Source organism: Pollachius pollachius (assembly GCF_949987615.1).
Source record: "Pollachius pollachius genome assembly, chromosome: 16".
Taxonomy (NCBI): Eukaryota; Metazoa; Chordata; class Actinopteri; order Gadiformes; family Gadidae; genus Pollachius; species Pollachius pollachius.
The window spans coordinates 6,562,147-6,580,276 of NC_136949.1; the positions used below are offsets into that span (position 1 = coordinate 6,562,147).

An 18,130-nucleotide genomic window follows, 5' to 3' on the forward strand; every position below is an offset into this window, starting at 1 on the left:
TTCCAACACCAAGGGACGCTCTCACGGTTACAATCTCACTCAAGAGTTAATATTAAAAATGTGAATAAAAATGAATATAGGTATTTACACAGATATCCGTATGTACAGACACACGCACGCACGCACACGCACACACACACACACACACACACACACACACACACACAAAGACATGCGTATACATATCCTCAGACTCCAAAAGCAGTGCGTACTCCCACCACCAAAAAAAAAACAACTTATAAAACTAAACACAAACAAAAAAAAAACCAAAAATCCTCAAAACGTGGTTATTTTGGTGTCAAAAACTCAGTCATAGTTCCGTTGTTTGTGTCGGACTGCTAACAAGCTACTCCCATGGTCTCAACTCAAGAGGAAGTAGAGTTTCATAGAAAAGAAGAGATCCTGTAAAAAGGCGGAGCTTGGTGTGTGGAAGGTTGGAGAGATGGAACGGTTTAGCAGCCCGTGGGGTACTGGGCCGGAGATCATTCCTAAGTGTGGTGCCTGCGCCCCAGATGTGGCCAGGCTAGGGTTTGCTATTCATTTTACGGAGGTATCCGAGGGTACGGAGAAGTGCTCTGGGTGGCTTGAATACAAAAAAAATACTACTGATCAAAATCAGTAGTATTTTGGACAAAATCTTGACCCTTTGGAAGGTATTTTCTACGTTAATTGGGGGTTAGAAGTGTCTTATTTCATTCCAAAGGCAAGGGTAGAGATCGCTACAGTCAACCTCTGATGACACTGAAAAAAATAACGATAGAAAAAGATAATGCCATCCACGTTAAGATACCGAATATCTTTCACGAAGCCTCCTTGCGCTTGTGTTATAACAAAGAACAAAAAAAAAAAGTTCTGTTTCGGACCGGGCTTGGATGTAGAATACTGTGTGAGAGCGGCTTCCACGTTTCCATCTGCCTCAGACGGGATCCCGTCCACCTGAGGAGTGATTCTGTACCTCGCACGCTCTGCAGCAAAGGGGCAAAAACGAGCATTCCCAAATCTAACGCCACCCCCTCAGGGCAGAGGAAACAGAAATTCCTTAAGCCTTGTCAAGCGAATGACCATTCCCTATTTCCATAGAAACATGCCTGGGTGGGTGGGAGAGGAAGGGCTAGTATGATCACGGCAACAAAATGATCCGTTGGCAACAGAGAAATGTACCAATCACAGTGAAGCTGTAGGACAAACCGTTCGCTTTCCAAAGCTCTATATATATATATATATATATATATATATATATATATATATATATATATATATATATATATATATATATATATATATATATATATATATATATATATATATATATATATATATTACCCGAGAGCAGGTCGTGAGTCTGTATATCTGTATATCTATGTATTCTGTATCTACGTACTCCATATCTAGTGCCTGGCGGTGGTGGTGTGGTGCTTGCACGGTCAACGGGGACCGCTTGTTCCCTCAGAGTGGGTCCGGTCCACGGTAGGGCTTTAGAACACACTCTTCATTTCAAGCGCTTGTGCTGCAACACCACGCGCACACACCCCCGGCTATAGTCATCCTACCCCCCCAAAGTATATAAAACTAAAACAAAAAAAATCGACAGAAAAACAATTACGAACCGGCGTGGTTGACACGACACCTCAGAAAAGGGAAGGGAGGGGGGAATATAGATCAAGATTCTCAAAGAATTAGTGGGGTTAAAATAATAGTTAAATTAGAACGAATTGAAAGAGAAATTGAGTCAAAAACAGATTCCCTGGTTCTTTCTCTCCCCGATTAGCTTTTGTTAGCTTATTGCTAACACATCTTCACAAACTGCGTACTTTGTACCGACAAGCCGTAAAAACTTGCCTTAACCTAGAATTAATCCTAGAATATTTATACGGCGGTCCTATAAGTCATTAAATTTCTTCCTAAATATTTTCTGGATTTCTTTCGTTTTGAAAAATAAGGAACGCCCCAACATCTTATATAATGGCATAGAGATATACATTTATATTGTTTAATATTTGCTAGATACAACCGTTTTGAAAGAGTCTCGCTTCGTAGATTAGATGTTTATAAAAAGATGACTTTACTTCTTTTTTTTTAAAGGACAAGGCATGGCCAATTATCACCTACATCCACAATGGGACGACAAACTGCCAGCTGGGCAACAAAAAACACAGATAGATCACCTGGTAGTGCCTACTATATGTATTCAAACGCACGTTAAAAGCAGAGTTACAGAGCCGTCTTCTTGCTTCTCGACACAAGACCAAAGAATCAAATCATATTTTTATTATAAACTAAATATACTGTATATTTTTTAAATTCACCCAACTCCTGTGTCAAACAACAGTGAGCCAGTTATGGGTATGTGCGTATGTATACATACATACATACAAGTACACACATATATACCAATGAGATGTAAATACAAATTTGTGTATTTGGTACCGCCGATGTTTCAGGAAAAAGAAACAAATAAATAGGTCTAAATGAATGGTAAGCTTGGATTGGCCATGCCAAAGTAAACAGCTCTGCAACTCATTTTTAATTGGGCCATCAAATTAAACCAGAGAGAGAACCCATAGCAACGCAGGGGGGAGCTGTCATGAACGCTTGACAGCAAATACTTCTGAGCGGGAGCGAAACGCGGTTCGTTCATTAGCGCCGCGTCATTATGGATGCTGGCAGTCTGTGAAACATTTGAATTTAAGACCCGCCTTGTCCTTTTTAAGCTGCTCGATCCAGATCTATGTCCAGCGATGAATTAAGAGGGCTGAAACGGCGCACCACGAGCCCTTCTGCGAAACGAAAATAAACTGAAATGGCGTTTCGACGAAAAAGGCGATCATATACATTCATAATACTAACGTGGGTTCCAATGTCGGACAATATACTGGTATTCCTTCTGCGTGCCTTTGAATGTGTGCTGCGTGTTGGCTTTCGGAAATAAAAAGGACAATCTGCACAGAGGCGGATCGCGATATATTCTTTGAATGTTTAAGTTATGGATGGAGAGCGTGTGTGAGTGGGGTGAGTCAGTGGGTGCATCTATATGTTGTGTCTGGTCAGGGCTTCCGTCCTTACGACTGAAGCACATTTCCGTAGGAAACAAGTGCACCTCATTGCCCTCGTCCAATCTAACCAATGTATCACCAATGACATGAGGGCAGTGCTCCTAGTCCCGCCCCGGTGTCCGATTGGTTAGAACTGTTCTCAGTAATGGGATTTGGGCGGGGGCTAATGGCTGGGGGAAGGGGGAGAGAAGGGAGGGGCAGCAGAGAAGACTGGGGCCCAGTTCACTCCACTTGCAGGGTGGTCATTGTGGCTAGAGGAGAGGGGAGGATGTGGTTTCTGTGGTGATAAAAGAGAGTGAAGTGTCGGTTTGTCACTGAGAAGAGGAACTTAGACCTCTGCTTCCTTCAGGCCGATTCGCTCCTCCTCCTGTCAGTCGCTGTTGGGCTTTTTCAACGAGAAGGCGAAGATGTTGAAATGGTCGCTCAGCTGGTTGACCTAGAAAAAAAAACAGATAAAAATAGCGTTTACTGAAGGAGAGTTATTTTACAATTTACTCAATTAAATCTGAAATAATCCAATACAAAAGCATAATCCCCCATCGTCCATAGCCGAACAACAAAGTCACAACTCTTCTCTGTTTTGGCGTCTCAATGGTGGAACGAGCTCCCTGCCGATGTCAGGAATGCAGACTCATGTGATAAATGCTTACGCACTTAATGCAAGTTGTACGTCCTGGCACTTGTACGTCCTGGCACTTATCCTGGCACAATGGTACTTTGTGTAGCATGAGCTACATGTGAGCATTGTGTAGCATCTTATCCTAGCTATCTTTGTTGTATACAGGGAATGAGTTCACCTAGCAATTGTTAGTGCTTGGCACTTCTAGGAACATCCTTACTGTTCCAACAGCGATATATTGTCTCTTTCTTCTGACGAATTTAAAAGCGTCTGCTGAATGCCCTAAATGTTCATTTTAAATGTAGTCTAACGGTAGGAACGACAGGTAGGAACCTGTAGGAACTACAGGTAGACTACAAGTGTTTCTGTACGAACATATTCTCTGACTTGGTTAAATTCACCAAGTCAGTGACTTGTCATGCGAATTTGTTAAATATTCTATTACGTCGTCCATGAGCCAATTGCTCAATGACTAGGTTCCGAGATAAAAAAGGAAAAATCTTGCGTGTGCGTGTTTGTCTGCGAGCTCGCTGGCGTCCTCACCACCGACACGCCGTAGTGTATGTGTGCCAGGATGACCACGGCCGTCCAGCAGTACAGCAGCATGGTCTCGTTGACCACCACCCCGGTGACGGCCAGCCCTACCACCCCCGTCATGGGCAGCAGCAGCCAGCTGAGGGCGTGGCACCGCGTGTTGCTCATCTGACACACGATCAGCTTACACTGCAGGAACGAGGGAGCGGGGGGGGGGGGGAGGGAGGGATCAAGAGGTGGAGGGGGATTATAGGCGCAGGCCGGTAATTAAGAGTCTAAACACACACACGCTCGTAGAGAGAGGTAGAGAGGTGGAGAGAGCAATGTAGAGAGAGGTAAAGAGAGACAGAGGGAGCGGTAGAGAGACTGGATAAAGAAGCATAGACGACTTGTTTGGCACGTTCTTTGATGAAGTTATATAAGCGGTCTCTCTCCCGCTCGCTTTTTCTAGATCACGCACACGCACACACACACACACACGCGTACGTCCGTTCCGGGTGGTTTTTGGGACGGGAGACTCAAGGTTTTTAAGGATATAATAAAAGCGGTCTCTCTCACGCTCTCTCTTTCTAGGTCACACACACACACACACACACACACACACACACACACACACACACACACACACACACACACACACACACACACACGTACGTTCCGGGTGGTGTCGGGGACGGGAGACTCACGGTGACGTTGGCGAAGGCCGTGCCCACCATGAGGTAGTAGGCACGGGGCTGCAGCTCCAGGATCTGGGAGGGGGAGAACACCACCCAGACGGTCGAGAGGACGAACAGCAGCACGGGGGAGAGGAAGGGCAGGAAGGCCTCGTACAGGTTGCTGTGCTTCAGCGTGTTGTTGCGGTGGGCCCTGTGAGCAAAAGGGGGTTTGAGGGGCACACCGTCAACCCGGCGTTTCTCTACACCCCGAAGGGTGTCGCTTCACGAGCGTGATGAGTAAAGATCAATTAACACGGTGGTCGGCAACATCCACTGGGAGTCCACAACAAAGGGAATGGTGGGTTATGGAGTGGTATTCTCCATTGGTGACCTTTGAATAGTCCAACTACTCTGCTGCGCACTTTGATGGGAACAGGAGCGCAGTCTGCAGGCCGCGATACACACTAGTAGGGAGCACTACTCTTAGATGAGGCAATGGCCGGAATTGACCGTTGGTCTTTAATAAAGTGCAAAGCAAGATGTCACTCATTAAAAATGTATCCACAACAATGAAATACTCTCAGTCAGCTTGTCGTAGTTTTGAAAAGTAACAGGTAACCTTAAGTAACTCTTTGGTATTTGATTCGATACGAACCCCATGAACTAAATCTTACTATAAATACTTAATACATTTTCCAATTCACGACAGGATTCCCCGCCTGTACCTACTTTAGAACATTGTACAGGCTCATGGGCAGGGTCACAGTGAAGGAACAGGCTGAAAAACAAACAAAAGACACACAAGTCAGAAACGATACGCTCCTCCCAAAGTGGAGTCAATACAAGCCCTGGTCCATTAGGAGCTCTCTCTCTCTCTCAAGGTGATGACAGGCAGTGCAAAGTGACCAATGGCAGCTCACCTACGATCATGATGGAGAACATGTCCCTGTAGTGGAATTGCCACAGTATTGGCTTGTACCACGTTTCCACGCCGACCACGGCGGTGACGATGTAGACGATGGAGATGGTCTGGCAAGATGCAGGGAGAGCAAATATTTAGTCAGTAAACATTAACCAAGAAATCGGATGTAGATGCTAGGGCATATTAGACCAGGTAAATGCCCGGCCCCAAGCTGTGTGTTTTAACTTTTATCTATATCTTATTATCAGACATACATTTCTTCATGTACAATGGAGTGTAGCATGATGGTGTAGGGGCTAGTGACTTTTGAACTAACCAACATGTAGGACCTGGGTTCGATCCCTAACCTTGATGAAGATGCCTAATCCCTACTGCCTGAATCGATGGCCTACATCGGTACTCAATGTAAGTCAGTTTGATGAAGGTGCCAAGAGCTTATAAGTAAGTACTATTCAGTAGTGATTTAGCACTCAAATAGCACCTTTCAGTGCTACCATCATCATGGACCAACCCATACACATGCACCCCACCCTCTAGGGCTGAACGATTTGGGGAAATAATCTCATTGCGATTATTTCGACCAATATTGCCATTGCGATTTAGTATGCGATTTTTCTTTGTAAAGTTCCTTACGTTCTGTATTATTCACAAAACAAGCAATAAATCATTACATAGTATGACCAAAACAACATTGGAGGCAGTCAACAAATAAACTTCGTCTTCCTTTAGGCCAGGCCTACGTGTTGAGATGAATTGATGCACAAATTGATATTCCAACATCTTTATTTAACTTTTATTTTTTATCGAAGCCGTTGCGATTTGCAAATCGCGATGCGCAATGTGTGTCGCGATTTGAATTTGATCAATCGTTCACCCCCACCAACCTCCCACGGGTCGCACCCCCACCCTACCAGGCGGTGGACACCGGTTCCCCCCCCCCCCCCTCCGGGGCCGGAGCCACTCACCACTTGGCTGGCGTCATACCCCCAGGGCAGGAACAGGATGCCTGTGTTGTATTTCTCCCAGTGGGAGAGGATGAAGGAGAACAGCACCACCCACAGGATGTAGTAGAGCGTGGCCACGCTCACGCCCGTTTCGCCGCGGCCGAAGATGGAGTACACGGTGGTCACGAAGAAGATGCAGGCCCAGCTGTCCAGGCCGTGGTCGAACAGCTCCCCCAGGGGCGTGGAGGAGTTGGTGCGGCGCGCCTGCTTGCCGTCCACGCCGTCTGTGGGGGTAGATGGATAAACACTCAGCTGCATGCTAACGCAGTGAGTCATGGACGCCGGCAGGCTACTTGTGAACTGGCAGCAGTCTATGTGGGCGCACTCACGGGAAACACTGATGGTGTTCCAGTGTGTTGTAAATGGATTATTCAGACTCAAACATGACTTGCATATTAAGAGGGTATATTATTAAAATAAATATTATATAGGCATGAGAGGCAGACATATTTTCAAAGTGCAGTGAAAAACGTGTGCAAAGTGTTGAAAACGTATAGCTATGATTCACTTTTAACTGATTCCTCCTGACCTATTCACAGGCATGAATGAGTAAAAAGCCACCAAAACCTTTCCCAAAGAAAATGACCAGAAACTAGTGAAAATGAGACATAAAAACAGCTTCTTTGTGTTTGCCAGAGTGGTTCCAGGCAGACATGTGACATGAGATATTGATACTCCAGGCAGGGAAGGAAAAAAAACACAGTCTGTGGTGAATGACTTCCGTGCCCCTTCAGATGGCGAGGCGGATGCACTGAATCAAAAGCAATTTGTCAAGGGCATGGCTAATCCTAAGCCACACAGGAAAAGACTGCCTGCGTAAAAAAAAGCAAAGAAAAACGCTTCTAAGCTAATATTAACTTGGAGACATTTATTAGGACAGTCATGTTGAGCTTGCATCAAGAACACTGTAATAACTGGTTCAAACCATCCCTAGCGGATGTGTTTTGGAACACTGTTTCAGTTGATGCTGTATAATGGGATACTGTGTGTGTTTCGTGCCTCCACACACACACAGACAGACAGACAGACAGACAGACAGACAGACAGACAGACAGACAGACAGACAGACACACACACACACAGACACACAGAGACACACACATTGTAATCAAGGTGGTTGGAGTGTAAACAGCAGGTGTAACTGACAATGGGGGGCAGGGGGGGTTAGAGTTGAGGGGCCTGTTTGTTCAGCCTGGTCCAAAACCAGGCCAGCCACACAGCAGGGCACTATGTGACTGGAGGGTTGGAAAATCACGTTGACATGCAATGTAAATCAAGGATTACACTACTGGGTCTGAAGAATGTACCGTTTTCAATGTGTTAGACCACTTCCACGGCTTCATTAGATTTCCCCAAGTACACAACGTGTAGCACGAAATGTGACTGGTGTCAGGGCTGCATGATTATGACTCAAGAACGATTGCGATGATGCTGCCTGCCATTGTGATTGCGATTATTCATTGTTGCTGACACATTATCAATTCAAATTGTATGCTGTGACGGCCACAGTATAATATATAAATAGAATAATAACAAAGCAATTACTGAGTTGTAATTGTTTGTCATTTTTGTCGAAGTGACTTTCGCGATTAGCAAATTGCAGAGGCCAAAATGTGGATTTTGTTTCATATGAAATCTTTTGTGCAGCCTTCAATCTGGGCCACTTTTCTACTGACGTAGACAAAATTGCTTTGTTCTTTCTTTGGGCCAACAAATTATAGGAAAGCTTTAAAGGAAAAGAAAAATAATACAATAACATAAAATAAAACGCAGGGATGCAACATCAGCTTTATGCTGGAGTGGATTTGTCCTTGAGGAAACTTAACACACACATTGCCTGAACAAGATACAGCAAGTACTTTCCACATGGGATTAAGACTCACCAAGTGTGTAGGCCAAGAAGTTGAAGAGACCGGCAGCAAACCACACCCAGCTGGGCACGTGGACGAGTTCGTGAGCTGAGAGATGGCCACGCAAACGCCCACAGACACACACCCAAAGACACACGTACGCACACAAAAACACGGATGTTAGAATACTTTTGGAAAGGGTGTGAGGTTGAAACAGCCAGCTGTGAAATACATTGCTCTGCAACCAACTTTACATTCTACGTCAACCACATCAACTACGGTTCTGTGCTTGCATGGGTATGTGCAGGTGCGTTCGTGTGTATGAGTGTATGAGCGGGTGTGTCTGCGTACGTGCATACGCTTGTGTGTGTGTGTGTGTTTGTGCTAACATGATGTGTTGACTGTCATAGAAGAGCAGTCAGAGGAAGCTCTGGTTTCCAGCTAGCTGTGAACTTTGCCTTGCCCTTGTAAACACACGCTTGCTTGCTTGCTCTCTCGCACATTGGACCTGTGGGGTGACGTCTCTGCCCACCAGACGACATTGAATAAGGAAAGCAGTGGGGGCCAATATAGGGAAGTGTGTGAGTGGGAGAGATATTTGACAAACAGTAGGAGAGAACCCGCATTTGAACAACATGATGAACAAGACCACGAGATGCGGAAGTTACACTTAAATACCACACAGGGAGGAGCCGACAGCATAGATGACACAATGAACTCACAGCCACTGATGGAGCTGCTGCCTCTTATGTTTGTTTCAATCATTACATGTGTGTGTGTGTATTTGTAAAATTGTTGACACTAAACAACCCACCTCTATTCATCGAGACAGAGAATGAATATGACTACCACGGTCCCAATGAGGCACAAAGGCAATAGGATCACACAGGACTAATGACAGCCAGTGCACAACAGAGAGACCGCGGGGCCAACTCACCAGAAGCAATGAAGTCAAAGTCGTAGAAGGCCAGCATGAGGAAGTTCAGAACCAGGAACATGAACCCTGTGAAGGTAATGAGGTTTGGAGCCAGCCATTTTGGCAAGACCTGTTGAGGGAGGGAGATGCTGTGAGACCAAACAGAGTGTAACAGATACTGGAAATAACTCAAAATATACTTGTTTTAAGTACAAAAGCAATAGGATGTTCGGATACTTATTTGCCGGGCTATATTTGACACACACAAGATTGGTAGCTTAAATGATACCCGACTTCTAAATCAGGTAATACACAGAGGGTCACACAGATTTGCTACCTTACACAGGTGACTGAAAGTGACTGAATTATAATACAGGAAAGAAGCAAGAAAGAAACAAGAATGTGAGGGTCAAGGAACACTGTGAAGAGACTATAAGGGGTGTTGAGGTGAGTAAGTCCGCCTTGTTGTTACAGTATCTTAGTGGACGGCTGGAGGCTTCATTAATGATGCAGCGCTCATTAGCATATCACAAGCACACACAGGCGTGCACACACACAGACACACACACACACAGCACAGGCGAACCCTTACCTTGACGACAGAGTTCCAGAAGGGGTGCATGACGTAGACGGACAGGGGGTTGGAATCGACTGCGCTGTACTAAAGGGGGGGGAAAACACATTTGATGAAGTGCTATGGACACGACAACATGCCGTCGGTGGATCTCATTATTTAGTGCTGCTCTGGGGTAGCACACCTGGTTTTGTATCGATCTGTTTTGTATCGAACCACTCGGCTCTGTTTTTAGACTTTAAAAAATGCGATTGTAACATTGTCGTGAATTACGTTCGTAAGCATGGATGCATGATAGATTATGGTTTTGATGGCTGGACAAGGATGTGAATTCAGCTCTGTTCCATACCCTTCGCCTTGCATTTTTTGGCTTAGAATCTGGTCCAATAAAAAGGACATTACACTGGTCTAATATTTTAAGACAACAATGGATTGAATGCAATGAGAAGGTACAAAATGAAATATGTTCACTACACGACCATACACAATTGTGCTGTTACATGTAAAACGCACTTTTATACAAAATAACTGGTAATAGTTGCCCAAAATAACAGATATTTATCTTGGATCAAAAAAATGGATCATTTAAATGATCAGCCACATGTTTTGCATTCCAGGAAATGTCTATTGAAAGCAAAATAGGAATGTCTCTGTCTCTGTGCATCAAATTGAAGCTGGGTTTATTTCTCCCCACATTGGCATTCCATATAACAGCAAGAACTACAGCATCTAGCGACCATGAGGCAGAATGGCAACTGAAAGGACACTTACAATCCCAGTGACACAATCTGTCCATTCACTCTCACCCCACTCCTACTCATTGGCTGTCACAGCAACTGCTTTTCCAAGAAGATTTTAAATACATAACCTAGCCATGTGACCTGGAAAGGCATGTGGCTGAAGGGAGCCGCGTTACATTAGGCTAGAAATGGAAAAACATCAACAAACTCTTTATTTACGAGTTCAACCCCGATTAACCTTAAACTTCACAATCACCAAAGTCGATCCGTCCTCATAATGACCATTACACATTAGTGATTAACTACCGGCAGGACTGGGCCTTCTAGACACTGACAATTACTACAAACTGATATCATCGTAACAAGAACGGTAACGCATAATAATATGCATATATTTAAACATCTATAGATATATTTATATAAATAAGATCAATTGAAGGGGATAAAATATGACGCGGCTATCTTATCCATCCAGGTGTATCAAAAGGTTAACTAGTGATAATAATCAGTATTATTATCATCTCCACCGAGACGAAGACATAAAAACGATGCTGCACGTTGGACTGAATGATCACCAGATCAGTAGATCAGGCATGGCTGAATCCGAACAAACATTGTCCTTCCTTCGCTCGCTATTATTAACATCCACTGGGGATAGACGGGTCTTCAAATCGACCTCATCAAGACAGCGTTGATGATCTGTAAGTGTTTACTCGCTGATGTATAAGATGAATCCTTCCGATGGGGGGGTGGTGGTGGTGGGGGGCAGTATAGCCTCCATTCTCTGATTCAAGTGTGTATTATTGTCATATGATAGCCGAGACGACACAGGAAATAAAAACGTTTTCATCAGCGTTTGACAACCAGCCCGTATAAAAAAGGTGTGAGGTGGTCATTAGCTCATGTCTTATGTACCGTGACAGCTAGCTAGCTGCAGCGCGCGCGCACGCACACAAACACACACACAAACACACACACACACACACACACACACACACACACACACACACACACACACACACACACACACACACACACACACACACACACACACACACACACACACACACACACACACACACACACACACACACACGCTGAGGACAACAGAGGTTTGGTTTCAAGCCATACCTTGTATTTGTCGAAGCCCGCCAGTTGCTCTTTGGAGACATAGTCGTAGTAAGCCATGTTGGAACCGCGGAGCTTTACTTTAGTATGGATCGATGAGCGTTCCCTTTAATAATTACAAATCCCCACTGCCTGGATGCAGCGGCAAACCACCATCTAGTAGCTTTAGCTTCTATATGTTTCACGCCGGTATAGTGATGTCGAAACACTTTAGCCACTCCTTCGGAAGGCAACTATGTAAACGACGACGCACTGGCGCCCCCCTGCGGTTTGGATGACCACTCTTGTTAGATCTCGATTATAATCATTTATATTCTTGACATTTCTTAAAAATATATGTATTGTATGAAATAAAAGACTGCAGAAGTGAGATGTAGCCATCAATTTCAGATATTCAACCAGATGTGCCGATGTGCTCTAAAACACACTTTGGGTTTGCTCTAGTTTGTCTATTTCTATGCCGGTGGCTTAGAGTGACGTGGCCTCGTCAGCCCAGCCGGAAGTAGGAGGGACTGTTGTGCAGCTGCAGTATCGGTCGTGTGAAGTAAAACGTCAAACTAAAATACACACGTAAGTCTTTATAAGAGATAATAACATTAGACATTTTCCTTTCATGTTGTAGGTAGGTTCCGAGACTACTGTATGTGCCATGCACGTATGTTGTGGTTACGGTGGTCCCAGACCATACGTGATTTATTCTGGTACAATGAATCAGTGGCTAATGCTAGCATTATGAGCGAAGAGATCGCGTAGGATGTTAGATTTCAGTGAGTGTTCTCACATTTTTTTTAGAACATATTTACTCCCGACGTAATCACTGCCTGCCTGGCATCAATATGGAAACAAACTTTGCTTAGGGTCACGTATTATCGAATGGGGTTGGGATTGTACTCATGACGTGTGTTAGCCCTGTTAAGAACATATGAGGATAAATTGTGTGGCCTGTGGCTTTCCCCTCATGGCAGAATGGTGACAGACGTTCAGCTCGCAATATTCGCCAACATGCTTGGTGTCTCATTGTTCCTACTGGTTGTTTTGTACCACTACGTTGCTGTCAACAACCCCAAGAAAATGGACTAGTTTCCCAACCATGCCCCACATCCATCTTGCATGGGAAGGTGAGAATTATGTCCGTCATCAAACACAATTGTACAGAAACTTTTCACTGTCAAATTTGACATGGACTTTCCATCCTTCTCTCAGGTCTGAGGATCGCTCCACTCATCCTCTCAAAGTGCCACCATCACAAAGACAACATTCCTCCACCATTCGTCCTGCCCTGTCTGCAAATCCACAAGATGAATCCTGATATTGCTTCAGTTGTACAGCAGGTTTTTTTTCTAAGAAATAAATGAATTAAATATGAATTGTTTTCGTCAGTGTATGAGATGAAAAAAAAAGACTGTATGCAGTGAGATTATAAGACCTTTGTTTATTGAAAGATTACAGTGGTTGTCAGTGAGGCCGCATGGTATTTTTGTCAAAGTATTTGTACAGGAGTATTTTTCACCTGACCGGGCCTTTCAACATTTGTTTGATATTTCTTCAAACCTGTGGTTCATAAACTACTCGATCGAAAACATCAAGGTAGAGGTAAATAATGTCAATGACATTTTTCAAACACATCGATTTACATACACAACACACTAAAAACACAGCACACTTTTAAAAAGCCAACAACACGTAAAAATTCAGTTCAAAGTGCTACTCTGCCAGCTGGTACGAACACAAGCCAGTCACTTTTGTCTCATTTGAAGGTGGCAGAAACAGGTTGTTTTACAGTGCAACACGTCACAGAGGAGTGCATTCAGGAGCAATTTAGAATAAATTAGGACAAACGAGGAACAATCTAATTTGAGCGTACACAGTTTTTAAAGGTACAAATAACAGCTGGTCCCCATTTTCATCTGGAATAAAAGGGAATGTGTCTTCAATCACCTAAAATGAGATGCACTTCAGCAAGGCGTTCACCCCCCCAACTGTTCTAATGGCCATAAGGACCATAGCCTACCCTCATCCTAAGGACAGGAATAGTGTTCAATAAATAACTATTAAATATTGCTTTGCACACAGTATGGATACTGCTGATTTTCTTCGCATTGGCGAAACTGACAAATCTCTGTATAAGTTTAAATATCAGATAAGTCAATTGGATGTGCTGTAAATGGCTTTGATGACTCTGTGGCCAGTTAGCCTCACAGTAATCGCGCGGATAGCGATGCACGCCAACTGGTCCCATTCTAAATGATTGTAGACCTTAGGCCTCGCCACACATAGCCGCTGTTTCACAGGAAAGGACAGGGTCAGATAGCGAGATCGCCGGATCGGTCACCTTGGACGATAGAAGAAATACGTTGCGGTCGGTTAAGTAAAAAAGAAAATATATATTTTTATTTTATTGAAAATAAAATCATTGGGAATGTAATTTTTGCAACAACTAATTATGATAATTCTGTTACCTGAAGCTGCAGTTGATCTGGCTCAGGTAAGGCTTCTATGAGAGTGTCCTGTTGATAGATTGAGACAACTTGCTGGAGACAATGCTCGACCCCAGATACACCTAGAGCATATAAAAGAAGGACAAATTAAAGAGAAATAAACTGGGTACGATCACAAATTTGTTTTGTTAGTCAAAATAAAAATAATCACCTTGTCTTTCAATATAGTGATATAGGAATATTACCCTGTAGTTTAGATTTACACTCTTTAAGTAATGGAAGGCACTTCAGCGTGTTTGTGTGGGTTTTAGTCATGATACCTGAAAACGAGAGCGGCCTGCGAATGCCTGGTTTGACGATTTTCCACACCCTCATGGTGGAGGATGTTGAGCTGCCACTCGAAGAGGCGGGGCTTTTACAGTGTGTGGGTGGAGTCTCCATTGATCCCGCCCTTATAATGGGGATACGACTTGTCCGGGGTTGCAGGGCACACCTGTGCAGGTTACAACAGGTGGGTCAATAAACCTTTCACCACATATTGATTGAACATTGGCTGGAAAAAACGTTCTACATGTTTTTCTACAATAAGACAGTGTTTTGTGCATCATACTCACTTGCTGAACTCAATGGAGGAAAGGATGTGATCAGGTCCAGTATTTTTAGCACTCTGGGGCCGGCGATAGAGATAGAGAGAGAGAGAGAGAGAGAGAGAGAGAGAGAGAGAGAGAGAGAGAGAGAGAGAGAGAGAGAGAGAGCACACAGTGAGTCAATGCCTTTATGTCCTTGCAAGCCAAACTCACCATCCTCTATGCTTCAGATCCAGCTTGTTTTTTGAGTGTAACTTAATTGGCCAGTTTCTTCAACTACAGTATTTCAATTAAATTAGACTTGTAGACAGGAAGCGAATTTAATAAATGAAGCCTGTCTGGAGACAACAATGTCAAATAGACAAGGTTAAAAAGTGCGTCCAACTTCCTTGTATGACAACAAACCCATCCAATTCAAGGCTTACTAACCTTGGGGTGTCCCTCTGTAGGGTGATGTGTGGACAGTAGGCTCCGCCCCCCTTTTCCTCCTCGAACACTCCGAATTGGGAAGGCCTTCCTGGTCACGCCCCCAGCTCCACCAACCTGGAGGTCTGGGCAGCTGAGGCCTGTCAATCAAAGTGTGCCACAGAAAAGAGGTGGATGAGACGATTGGTGGTTAGTAGAGACATACTTAAAAATAGGCAAACAAATATTAAAATCGGTATTCATAAGCCCTTTAAATGTATGTGGAACTTAACTGTTGATAACCACTAAATGGTTATACATTCAGATTTCATTTTTTTGTATTATTTTGTCCATATTTATATGCAGAATAGATGAGTCTAAAATCGAATAACTTCTGCACTGGTAAATCAGGGTGATTTAATTGTTGCAATGTTTCTGACCAACTAATTTAATAATTAGGCTCAATGCAAGTGATTAAATGTTAAGGATAGATCAGTTGAGGTGATCAAAGTAGAAATGAGAAAGGACAGATGCAGTACACAATCACACAAATCCACACATGCATGCATGGAGCGTTCATGGACACACATCCATACAAAATTACCCACAGAGTCATAAAGCAGAGTTCACACAGAGAAGTTCCTTCAATTAAAGGCATCGATTTTATTACAGAAATCCGACTGAGTAGAAGAGCGGCGCACTTAAAGGGGGGGGGGGGGGGGGGGGATATCAGTAATGGCTTCACACAGAACCAAACGTTCTCATCATCTAGGTTCGCACCATGTATAGCTTCATGAAGGGTCAAATAAGTCAGTTATGCCTCAAAGGGAATGTGCATATGAACGTTTCTGGGTAATTTTCTCCCTTTTCTCAACCTCAACAGTGCAAAAAACTAAAAAGAGACATTTAAGGAGCAATACCGCTGCTAAAACACATCACATCAACGTTCACAGTGCAAATTGCAGGTCAAAGAATTCATCCGCAATAGTTCTATGTGTTGCTTCTGAATGAATCTTTTTCCTCCACTGTCAGTTAACTTAGTCATATATCATCATACTTCAGGCAATTAGCCAGTTTTTTGCTATGGAATAATGGCTGTAGATGAATACTTTGGAGAAATAGTCCTTACAGAAGCCAACGCTTTTCTAGTATTTAATAGGCAATTTTCCTCACAGTCACTTATGGCTTCTATGACCCTCTTAACTGGGTTAAACCGGTTATTATTAGAACTGAAGCATTGGAGCGAGGCCAACATTGTGGTCATATTGTAAGTTGTAACCGATAAGTACTAAAGCAACTATCATAGCTATAAATATAGCATCATTATGTACAGAAAAGACCAACACAAGGCTACACGCTATCGCTACGACTCACAAACGACACCGGCACAGACAGTAGCTGGCTACAAGCGAGGGAAATTGCCAACACGACTTGAAAAGAAAGTTAGAAGATTTAATTAGAATTTAATTCAGCAATAATGATGCTACTATAGCTGGTGGTTTTGGGAGACAGCTCTCACAATCAGTATCACAACCATATTACCACCTAAAACAAAACCCTGTCTCAGTTCCGTTCTTCCCATATAATTGTTCCCCATTATAATCAGTGTGTTAGGTTGCAGACAACACCCTATGACTTCACGCTCCACAGATCTGCACTGGAACTCGTAGACTTTAAAAAGTTCCAGTAAAGTGACGTTTAACTTTATCTCCAAAAATAATATCTTTCGACAATAACAGCCTCACCCACCTCTAAGCCTAGCATGACGCACTCGCATAGCCTCCACATTCAACTATACAATGAATTGCACAACAAAGCTAAAGACACAAAACATTGGCTACATGTAAACAGTATTACGGGACATAAGTTAACAGCTTCCTCTGCAGCTATTTGTAAACGATAAGGCTTTTGAAAAAGCTTTTCTTGAACAACATCATGGTTTAAGATGTGACAACAATGAGGATGAAAATATTATTTGGGCTGAATATAATTCCACCAAATGAACAAACATTAGATTAAGAGAATATATATACATCTTCGCTCAGGTTTTTTATTCACAGAACAAATACACAAAACCCGGTGCATGATCTGTATACAGCAGCTACAGAAAAGACAAACATGTTATCTAAAATGTAATGTTGGTAATGTTACAGAAACTCCACTTCACTGTTCCCCCTGGCCCCCGATACTATGGAATAAATATGTTAAAAAGGCAGAAATGTGCTCAGTTTGCTAAATAGCTGCTAGCACCAATTATTGTCTTTGAAAGGAGCTAAAAGCAATTAGCTTTGGGTCAGTGCGTAGTTGTTTTTACTCACTTGTTCAACCAGATCAGGGCTATTGGTTATTGCCAGACAAGTTACGTATAATCCCTCACATTCTGATACTACACACGGTTAGGCACACGCACACACACACACACACACACACACACACACACACACACACACACACACACACACACACACACACACACACACACACACACACACACACACACACACTACAGAAAGAGGATCAGAAAGGAACAGGCTATATTCAGTCCAGTTTAGGCCCAGGAGGAGAGTCGGTAGCCTGTTGGGCTGGAAGGCCCTGAAGGAGCAGGGGACTCAGTTTGGAGAGCAGCCCCGGGCGGGGGAGCGCCTGCAGGGTTGGGAGCAGGGCGGAGAGACTGGGAGGCTGGAGGGTGTACAGACCTGCCAAA

The 18,130-nt window shown here is 43.6% G+C and overlaps 3 protein-coding genes across 4 annotated transcripts in view; 1 reads left to right on the plus strand and 2 right to left on the minus strand.

Moving 5' to 3' along the window:
* Positions 1-1,328: 1,328 nt before the first annotated feature.
* On the minus strand, positions 1,329-12,173 carry selenoi (selenoprotein I). Its single transcript, XM_079753453.1, has 10 exons — positions 12,000-12,173; positions 10,147-10,215; positions 9,576-9,684; positions 8,672-8,746; positions 6,750-7,012; positions 5,783-5,891; positions 5,592-5,640; positions 4,893-5,073; positions 4,216-4,395; positions 1,329-3,489 (listed from the first exon to the last, which is right to left on the minus strand). The coding sequence occupies exons 1-10, from the start codon at positions 12,054-12,056 to the stop codon at positions 3,382-3,384; spliced, it is 1,200 nt and encodes a 399-aa protein (XP_079609579.1). The 5' UTR covers positions 12,057-12,173; the 3' UTR covers positions 1,329-3,381.
* A 309-nt stretch (positions 12,174-12,482) lies between these two features.
* Positions 12,483-13,363, plus strand: ost4 (oligosaccharyltransferase complex subunit 4 (non-catalytic)). Its single transcript, XM_079753454.1, has 3 exons — positions 12,483-12,566; positions 12,962-13,114; positions 13,200-13,363. Exon 2 carries the CDS (start codon positions 12,963-12,965, stop codon positions 13,074-13,076), a length of 114 nt encoding a protein of 37 aa, XP_079609580.1. The 5' UTR covers positions 12,483-12,566; position 12,962; the 3' UTR covers positions 13,077-13,114; positions 13,200-13,363.
* A 47-nt stretch (positions 13,364-13,410) lies between these two features.
* The window catches only part of agbl5 (AGBL carboxypeptidase 5), a 13,574-nt gene continuing 8,854 nt past the window's right edge, over positions 13,411-18,130 (minus strand). Inside the window, exons 12-17 of one of the 2 annotated variants that reach the window (XM_079753450.1) lie at positions 18,123-18,130; positions 15,451-15,587; positions 15,049-15,101; positions 14,755-14,927; positions 14,456-14,556; positions 13,412-14,328 (exon numbers count right to left, since the gene is read on the minus strand). The exon at positions 18,123-18,130 is cut by the window's right edge and continues 190 nt beyond it. In XM_079753450.1, coding sequence (XP_079609576.1) covers positions 14,254-14,328; positions 14,456-14,556; positions 14,755-14,927; positions 15,049-15,101; positions 15,451-15,587; positions 18,123-18,130 — 547 coding nt within the window. In that variant the 3' untranslated portion in view covers positions 13,412-14,253. Of the gene's footprint in view, positions 14,329-14,455; positions 14,557-14,754; positions 14,928-15,048; positions 15,102-15,450; positions 15,588-18,122 lie in introns of both variants that reach the window. The other variant, XM_079753451.1, reaches the window with a different exon arrangement.

Excerpts from the sequence above, each read along its gene's own strand:
- ost4 (XM_079753454.1), top strand. The coding sequence starts at position 12,963 with ATGGTGACAGACGTTCAGCTCGCAATATTCGCCAACATGCTTGGTGTC.